The following is a 9,604-nucleotide window of genomic DNA, read 5'->3' as shown; positions in this document are numbered from 1 at the left end:
ACCGCCGCCCACAGGAGGCGGAGCTCAGTCCGTCCACCGGCACGTCGGTCCCATTCGCGACACCCGTGACACTCTAGACGCGCGGAGGCGCTCCCGCACGGATAGAGAGTAGGGGGTGGACCGCGGCTATCACGTCCACCGTGGTGGCCGCTACGACAGCGAAGAAGATCGCAGCCCGAGCCCCAACGCAGCGGGGCCCAGGGCCTTCTTTGCATGAATTCTGAACGCGCCATTCCCGGCGCGCTTCAGGCAGCCCACGAACGTGGCCAAGTACTCTGGGGAGACGAACCTCGGGCTAAGGCTCAACGACTACCGGCTTGCATGTCAGGCCGGTGGGGCGGATGATGACCTGTTCATCATTCGCAATCTTTCTCTATTTCTGGCCGACTCGGCGCGAGCCTGGCTGGAACACATCCCCTCGGGTCGGATCCGTAACTGGAATGACCTGAAGGAGATCTTCGTGGGGAACTTCCAGGGCACATACATGTGCCCTGGCAATTCCTGGGACCACTGGAGCTGCCGCCAAGGGTTGGACGAGTCCCTCCGAGACTATATCCAGCATTTCTCTAGGAAACGCACCGAGGTCTCCAACATCGCGGACGCCGATGTCATCGGAGCTTTCCTGGGCAGGAACTTTCTGCCGGCCCCTGGTCCACGAGCTGGGACACAGGGGCCCACGGACCACACAGGAGCTCCTCAACATCGCCACTAGCTTCGCCTCGGGCGAAGAGGCCGTCGGGGCAATCTTCGATCGTTCCAAGGGTAAGGCGAAGCGGGAGGAGGACGCCGACGAGGGCACCTCCAACCGCCAGCAGAAGAAGAAGAACAAGCAGCGGCGCGAAGTTCCCCTCGTTGCTGTTGCTAAGTGCAAGCGGGAACAGCCGCCCCCTGAGGGCACCCCCGGCTTCTTTGACAAGCTGCTCAAGGGACCATGTCCGAACCATGAGTTCCCCATAAAGCACGCCTACAAAGACTGCAACCTCATGAAGAGGTATTTTGTAGGCAACCCAGTGAAGGGCGATCGGAGACGGAAGCTCTAAGAGGAGAAGAAGGATGGCGAGGAGAAGGAAGACGGCTTCCCCTACGTGGACGGCTGCTTCATGATCTTCGGCGGGCCGGCGGCTTACGACTCCAAGCGCCGTCGAAAGCTGGAACACCGCAAGGTCTACGCGGCCGAACCCGCTACGCCGACTTTCCTCGACTGTTCGAGATCCGCCATCACCTTTGACCAGTCCGACCACTCGAGGTGTGTCTTGCAGCCAGGACGCTACCTGCTCGTCATCGACCCCATCGTCGGCACAAAGCGCCTCACCAAGGTGCTCATGGACGGGGGCAGCAGCCTCCACATCCTCTACGCCGAGACTCTCGATGCCATGGGGATCGACCGCTCCCGCCTCTGCCCCAGCGAGGTGCCATTCCACGTCATCATGCTGGGGAAACGAGCGATGCCTCTTGGGAATATCGACCTGCCCGTCACTTTTGGGACTCCTTCCAACTATAGGAAGGAGATCCTCACCTTCGAGGTGGTGGGCTTCCGCGGAACCTACCACGCCATCTTGGGGCGGCCATGCTACGCCAAGTTCATGGCCATCCCCAACTACACCTACCTCAAGCTCAAGCTGTCGGGGCCCAACGGGGTCATCACCGTCGGCACGTCTTTCTAGAAGGCGTACGAGTGCAATGTAGAGTGCTGCGAGTACGCTGAAGCCATCACTTGCATAGAGGACCCGGCGATCCAGCGCGTGGAGAGCGCCGAGGACCCGCTCGACTCCAAGCAGTCTGTCACCTCCTTCGAGGCCACTGAAGGCATCAAGGAGGTCCCCCTCGACCCTAGCAGTTCCGACGGTAGGACCGTGCGGATAGGCACTACCCTATCTCCCAAATAGGAAAGCGCGCTCATCAACTTCCTCCACGCGAACAGCGACGTCTTCGCGTGGAAACACTCGGACATGCCAGGCATCCCAAGGGAAGTCGCCGAGCACTCCTTGAACATCAAGGCCGGCTCCAAACCGGTGAAACAAGGCTTTGAGGAGAGGCGCAAGGCCATTGGCGAGGAGCTCCAGAAGCTTTTGGCGGCCGGATTCATCAAGGAAGTGTATCACCCCGAGTGGTTAGCTAATCCTGTTCTTGTACGAAAGAAGAATGGGAAATCGAGGATGTGCATTGATTATACAGGTCTCAACAAGGCGTGTTCAAAGGATCCGTTTCCTTTGCCACGTATAGATCAGATAGTCGACTCAACCGCAGGGTGCGAAACCCTTAGCTTCCTTGACACCTATTCCGGCTACTATCAAATCACGATGAAAGAGTCCGACCAGCTCGCGACCTCCTTCATCACCCCTTTCGGCCCCTATTGCTACGTTAAGATGTCGTTCGACCTCAAAAATGCGAGGGCTACGTTCCAGCGATGCATGCTTAAGTGTTTCGGGGACCTCATCGGGTGAACCGTTGAGGCCTACGTAGATGACATTGTAGTCAAGTTCAAGAAGGACGACCAACTCATCCCCGACCTCGAACTAGCCTTCGAAAGGCTGAGAGACAAGCGAATCAAACTCAACCCTGAAAAGTGCATTTTTGGGGTTCCAAGGGGCATGCTGCTGGGTTTCATCGTCTCCGTGCGCAGCATCGAAGCCAATCCGGAGAAAATAGCGGCCATCAGCGACATGGGGCCGATCCTGAAGAAGACCGACCGCTTTGTGTGGACTACCGAGGCCCAGGAGGCGCTTGACCGGCTCAAGAACCTCCTGACGAAGGCCCCAATCCTGGTCCCACCTACCAACGGGGAGCCACTCCTGCTCTACATCGCGACGACCACCCAGGTGGTTAGCGCGACTCTAGTGGTAGAGCGAGAAGAAGAGGGACACGCCCTCAAGGTGCAGCGCCCGATGTACTTCATCAGGAAGGTCTTGTCCGAGTCCTAGGCCCACTATCCGCAGATCCAGAAGCTCATCTACACCATCCTCATCACGAAGAGGAAGTTGCACCACTACTTCACCTCCCACCCAGTGACAGTCATCTTGTCGTTCCCTCTCGGCGAGGTAATCCGGAATCAGGATGCCATAGGGTGGATCGCGAAGTGGGCGCTCAAGCTTATGGACCAAGGCATCACCTACGCCCCCTGTACAACCATTAAGTCCCAGGTACTCGCCGACTTTGTTGCAGAGTGGACGGAGATCCAGACGCCATCAGCGCTAGAGAAGCAGGAGTACTGGACGATGTACTTCGACGGGTCGCTGATGAAGGCTCACGCCAGAGCAGGTCTGGTCTTCGTCTCTCCCCTCAGCGTGCGCATGAGGTACGTGATCCGCCTCCACTTTCCCGCGTCTAACAATGTCGCAGAGTACGAGGCTCCCCTCAATGGGCTTCGCATCGCCACCGAACTGGGCATCCGGCGGCTCGACATCCGGGGCGACTCTCAGCTAGTCGTCGAGCAAGTCATGAAGGAGTGGAGCTGTCATGACCCCAAGATGGTGGCATACTGCAATGAATTCCGCAAACTCGAAGACAAGTTCGACAGACTAGAACTCAACCATGTTGCAAGGCAATTTAACGAGGCAGCTGATGAACTAGCAAAGGTGGCATCCGGCCGAAAGCCCGTCCCCAACAGCGTCTTCGTCAGTGACCAATACAAGACCTCGATCCGTTACAACGAGCCGGGAAGGGTCGGTGATGCGCCACCTGTCCCGGACTCGGGAGCCGACCCGGGAGAGGTTGGCAGCACGCCACCTATCGCGGACTCGGGCGCCGACCCTGGAAAGGTCGGCAACTCGCCACCTGTCCTGGACCCAGAGGCCGATCCCTCTGACCCCGAGGTCATGGAGATCGACACGAACCCAGCAGAGGGGCTCGACCCGCCGTCTGACTGGAGAGCCCCATACCTCGACTACCTCGTTCGCGAGTTGCTCCCAACTGACAAGATGGAGGCACGAAGAATTGCACGCCGTGCCAAATCCTTTGTCATCATCGACCAGGAGCTATACAAGCGGAGTCACACCGGCATCCTCCAGCACTGCATCCCGATCGAGCAGGGAAATACGTTGATATAGGACATCCACGCCAGGGCCTGCGGCTACCACGCTGCACCTAGAACCCTCATTGGGAACGCATTCTGATAGGGCTTCTACTGGCCGACCGCAGTAGCTGACGCCACCCACGTGGTGCGCACATGCAAAGGGTGCCAATTCTTCGCGCGCCAAACCCATCTGCCCGCCCAGGCGCTCTAGACCATCCGCATCACATGGCCCTTCGTAGTCTGGGGACTAGACCTCGTCGGGCCCTTCAAGAAGGCGCCCGGGGGCCTCATGAACTTGCTTGTCGCTGTCGACAAGTTCTCCAAATGGATTGAGGCACAATTGGTTGCGCAAATCAAGTCCGAGCAGGCGGTACAATTCTTCACCGACATCATCCATCGCTTCGGAGTCCCCAACTCCATCATGATGGACAATGGCACGCAGTTCACCGGGAAGAAGTTCCTCAAGTTCTGCGACGACCACCACATCCGAGTGGACTGGTCGGTCGTGGCGCATCCCCGCACGAATGGGCAGGTTGAGCGGGCCAACGGCATGATACTCCAGGGTCTCAAGCCGCGGATTTTCGACCACCTCAAAAAGTTCGGCGGCCGATGGGTCACGAAGCTCCCCGCAGTCCTATGGAGTATGAGGACGACCCCCAATAGAGCAATTGTCTTCACCCCGTTCTTCATGGTCTACGGGTCCGAGGCGATCCTCCCTACCGACCTGGAGTATGGGTCGCCGAGGGTCAAGGCGTACGATGAATAGGGGAACCAGGCATCGCTCGAGGATGTGCAAGACCAGCTCGACGAAGCGCGCGATGTGGCCCTGCTGCACTCGGCCAAGTACCAGCAAGCCATACGATGGTACCACAGCCGCAAGGTACGAGGCCGAGCCTTCAACGTCGGCGACCTGGTGCTTTGCCTCATCCAAGACAACAAAGGCCAACACAAGCTGGCCCCGCCGTGGGAAGGTCCCTTCATCGGCGCGCAACGGTGGCCTCAATGCCACGGTGGCTAATGATGAATCCGAGTAGTTTTCCCGAGGGTACACCAAAAACGCATTTTGTAGGGTTCCATCGGAAAGCTCGTAGGCTTGCGAAGGTTTCTTCTAAGTCTGCGACTAGATCATCTGGATTTCTTGTTTTGACGACTACGTTGCGATGTAGTTGCTTCTCGAAACACATCTGGATGGCTTGTTGATAGGTCGCACCCACATTTTTTTAGCCCGAAAGACATTATTTTGTAGAAAAATGCTCCAAACAGGGTGATGAAAGTTGTTTTAGCTTGATCTTCTTCTTTGAGGGCTATTTCATGATAGCCTGCGTAGCAATCAAGAAAACAAAGCAAAGCACACCCAGCTGTGGAGTCGACTACTTGGTCGATCCGGGGTAGTCCAAAGGGGTCCTTTGGGCAATGCTTGTTGAGGTCTGTGTAGTCGACGCACATCCTCCACTCATTGTTCTTCTTGTGAACGAGTACAGGGTTGGCTAGCCAATCAGGATGGAAAACCTCTTTGATAAACCCTGCCGCGAGTAGTTTGGCTAGCTCTTTTTTTGATAAGCCTCTTCGTAGTCGTTGTCTTTTTAGGATGGCTTTGGGGTTGACGTTTAATGAATGCTCAATCAACTCCTTGGGCACACCGGGCATGTCAGCTGGCTTCCAAGCAAAGATGTTGTGGTTAGCTTGATAAAAACTAATGAACGCGTTTTCCTATTTAGGGTGTAGCCCTGTTCCAATCAGGACTATCTTGGATGAGTCACCAGTCTGGAGATCGATGGTTTTGAAGTCCTTCTCGCTTGCTGGTTTCACCTTAGTCGATCCCGACTTATTTTCTAGGATCTCGAGTTCTGTGGGGCTGAGTTTCTTTGAAGCTGTGAAGACTTGTTGCAGGGGATTGCGTGCTTGAGAAGTCATTGCGATTTCAACAGCTTCTGTGTCGCACTCGTACGATCGCCTCAAGTCTCCACGTAGTGTCAACTCACCCTTAGGTCCTGGCATCTTGAGTACTAGGTACACATAGTGTGGTATGGCCATAAACTTGGCCAGGGCTGGTCTTTCGAGTATGGTGTGGTAAGAAGTTTCAAAGTTGGCAACCTCAAACCTGATGTACTCGGTTCGGTAATGTTCCTTGGTACCGAAAGTGACTGGTAGGATAACTTGTCCTAAAGGTATGGCAGCACTTCCTAGGATAATTCTGTAAAATGGTGATTCCGTTGGAGTAAGCATGTCTGTGATGTCGAGGCACATTTTCCTTAGTGTCTTGGTGAAAATGACGTTGAGTCTGCTTTCGCCGTCAATGAGTACTTTGGTAAGTCTTGAGCCTGCGATGACAGGGTCGAGTACCAGAGGGAATTAGCCTGGTTCTGAGAAACTTGTCTATTGGTCTTTTCTACTGAAAGTTATGGGTAGCTCAAACCATTTGAGTAGTGTAGGAGCTGCTGGCTCGATAGCCATAATCTCTCGAAGTACTAGCTTATTGGACCGCTTGGACGCGGTACCCAGGATTCCACCAAAAATGATGTTGACCATCTTAGAGGCAGTTTGGAACTCGCCTTCACCTTCGTCAGCTTCGTTGACCTTGCCTTTCCCCTTGTCCTTCTTCTGAACAATGTCTTTGGGAGGGGATGGTGCAGGTAATTCTTGCATTACTCGGCGCATGTTGTAGCAATCAATCACCAAGTGTTTGCTGTTTGAATGCCATGGGCACTGTTTTTAAGTAACTCGGTGAAGGAGGGCCCGTCATTGCATTTGTGTGATCCTTTCTTGCCTGAGTTGGACATAGTCGCGACAGAGTTGTTGGGTTTGCGCTTGTGGTTCTGATTACCCAAGTAGTTGTTTTGAGTATCATTGTTACGGTTTCTGTCTTGTTCATGATTGTTGTTATTGTTGTCGCGACTGCGGTTGCGATGAGACCCGAATCTCTCACGTTCTTTGTCTTCTTCATCTGCCCATTGTTGCGCCATGATTTTGAGATCTTTGACAGTGGCTGGACGACGTCTTCCAAAGTCTTGGTATGTTCAACGATCATAGAGGCCATTTTGAAAGCACTCGATGATGTCTATTTTTGAAATATCGACTATTGTAGCTGTTGACGCCAGATTTTGACATGTATGGAATCGGCGTCAAGAAAGGAAAGGATTAGCTGATGCGGCGAGATGAAAAGGTCATGATTGGGAATCGGCCGATTAGTGCTACAGTTGGAGATCGGCCGATTGGCGCTGCAGTGTTTTGGCGGATGGAGTTGGTAGAAATCGGCCGATTAAGAGGCTGGGGCAATTGGGCCAATATGGGCTTAAAGTGGATTATGAAGAGATAGTAAAGGGGGATTGGCCCACAAGAGCGCAACGACCAACTCCGATACGAGTTATGCTTGTAAATATTCATTTTCGTTTAAAATTAGAGATAGAGTTCTAGTCGGTTAAGAGGTTGGTTGTAACAGGCTATAAATAGCCGTCTTTAGAGATCTGTAAAACAACATCAAATCAATACAACAATCTACTATTTCCTCGTACTTTACTTTCAAGTCGATGATTTCGCTAATACTTTTCTTCTTTTCAAGAGTTCGTACGGGTTGGCAGGGCTGCATCGACTTGATCTCCGGCCGATTCTGTAAGTTCCGTTTATCGAGTAACATCTAAGATTTAACTTCGGGTGCATCGCTGTCATTTCGTTTAGATTTATTCACCAGTTATCGATATTTACTAGAATTCTAGATTTTACCTTCTGTTCTAGTTTTGTCACCAGTTATCTAGCTTGGAATTAGAGCTTTCGGCTTATTTATCTTTATCGCTTATCTATCACTTTCGCATAGCCGATTAGATCTATTTCAAGTGTTGCTACTGTAGCGTAGTCTACTTTACTCTGGTAGTTTTCTTTACAAACGTTACCTAGTGGTCGGCTGCGCTATAGCTAATTTCCTTATTATAGCAAATCGGCCGATTCGCTGATAAGCTTCCTCGAGATCGGAACCTCAGCCGATCGCAACCTCTGGGATCTGACACGTTTCTTTCCTTGCCAATCAACAGGTCAAATTGGCTGGCACGCCGCGCGAACCGCACCAAGGCGATTACCCGAACAGGAGTTAAGCGGATTCTCCCGGGTTGTGTGTCCGACACTGAGATTCAATCGGCTGGTCTTTAGCGCCAACACACTTTTGGCACGCCCGGTGGGACCAATACGACCACTACCATGTCGAAAGCTGCCGAAATCTCCGAAGACAACGTCATCGAGGTGACGGAAGCATACCTCAAGGACGACCAGAAGGAGGAGTTGGAGAAGCAGATCGCACAGTACCGGAAGACATGCCTACAATCCTTCAGTCGTACCAGGAGCGGGGAAACTGTCAAGAAAGCTCCTTTTCCAACTCCCCGCCAGATTACAATCGCCGAGGACTCGGGCAAGATGTCCGAGATGGTTCAATAGTCTGTCTACCAGGCTTTCATCGATCAATCCCCGGTGATAACCAATACGGTATACAATGCCGTCATCAGCTCCCTGGCCAATGGTGTGTCTCAAGGGTACCAGGGGCCGGCGTATGCCCCACCTATCACAGCCCCGGTCAAGAGTTTTCCAAGCATATCCTACTCGGCTCCTCAGCCGATCCAAGCTCAACATGGAGGATCCAACACTCCTTCGCCATCAATGCATCCGAGATACAATAGCACACCATACCGCCAGTCACAGGCGCCACCTCAATCCGTTCAGATTTCCTCCGCGCAATCGTCATCATTAAATTCAATGCCTTGGGGGGCACAATCGGCGACGGCCGTCCAAGATCAATCGGCTGGCTATGGAGGCTCTCCGACCCAGGCACCCTTCCAATCGGCCGTGCGGCCGACAGCTCCACAGTATCAACCAGCCACGTTGGAAATGGGCAGGGGGGCAGAGACTGCAGAAGCGCTTCGGGGCGCTGCACCGATTATACTATATGATGAAATGGCCGGTTCACTGAGACACCAGATGCTGACTACACAGCCGGCCACGTCACCACAGAACCCGCCGCACGCTTTCGTTCATCACCCAGTCATCCCTCCGCCGATCTACCAACATGTGCCGGCTCCCCAGCCAATAGTCCATCAACAACAAGTAGACTGGATGGCACGGATAGCAGAAGTAATTCAAGATCAATTCGGTTTAAAGCCGAAGGGACAAACTTACACATACAGAACGCCGTACCCGCCTTACACATACAGAACGCCGTATGTGGGAGTGCATGAGATGAAACTCTCAGATCTGACCAGCCTCAGCCAAAGGAGTGACGAGCCAGTGTCCATATATGTGCAGAGGTTCAGGGAAGTTAGGAACAAGTGCTACACCCTAGTCCTGACCGATGCACAGTAGGCCCATATAGCCTTCCAAGGTCTCCTACCGCACATCAAAGAAAAATATGCTTCACAGGAGTTCGAAAGCCTGAGTCAAATCGTACACTGACTGTCTGGTTAGGAGGTACACCCCTTTGATCAACGAAGGAATTTTCAGAAGAAGGTGGCATACTTAGAAGGATCTGAATTTGAGGAAGAGGCAGAAATCGGCCTGGCAGAGTGGGTTAAGGGAAAAAAGCCGATATCGTGTCCTTTCGGGAAAAAGGAACTA

At 53.3% G+C, this 9,604-nt stretch overlaps 1 protein-coding gene across 1 annotated transcript; it reads left to right on the top strand.

Annotated features, from left to right (window-relative positions):
• The first annotated feature begins 3,467 nt into the window (after nucleotides 1-3,467).
• LOC105914222 lies at nucleotides 3,468-4,046 on the top strand. Its single transcript, XM_012845270.1, has one exon. The coding sequence runs from the start codon at nucleotides 3,468-3,470 to the stop codon at nucleotides 4,044-4,046; it is 579 nt and encodes a 192-aa protein (XP_012700724.1).
• Nucleotides 4,047-9,604: the final 5,558 nt, after the last annotated feature.

The sequence above is a fragment of the Setaria italica genome, chromosome IV (genome assembly GCF_000263155.2).
Source record: "Setaria italica strain Yugu1 chromosome IV, Setaria_italica_v2.0, whole genome shotgun sequence".
NCBI classification, from domain to species: domain Eukaryota; kingdom Viridiplantae; phylum Streptophyta; class Magnoliopsida; order Poales; family Poaceae; genus Setaria; species Setaria italica.
The sequence above is the reverse complement of the archived record's forward strand: the minus strand, read 5'-3'. Positions and strand labels throughout refer to the sequence as shown.

What these genes read in the sequence shown, in the direction of transcription:
- LOC105914222 (XM_012845270.1), top strand. Translation starts at nt 3,468, where the DNA reads ATGGTGGCATACTGCAATGAATTCCGCAAACTCGAAGACAAGTTCGAC.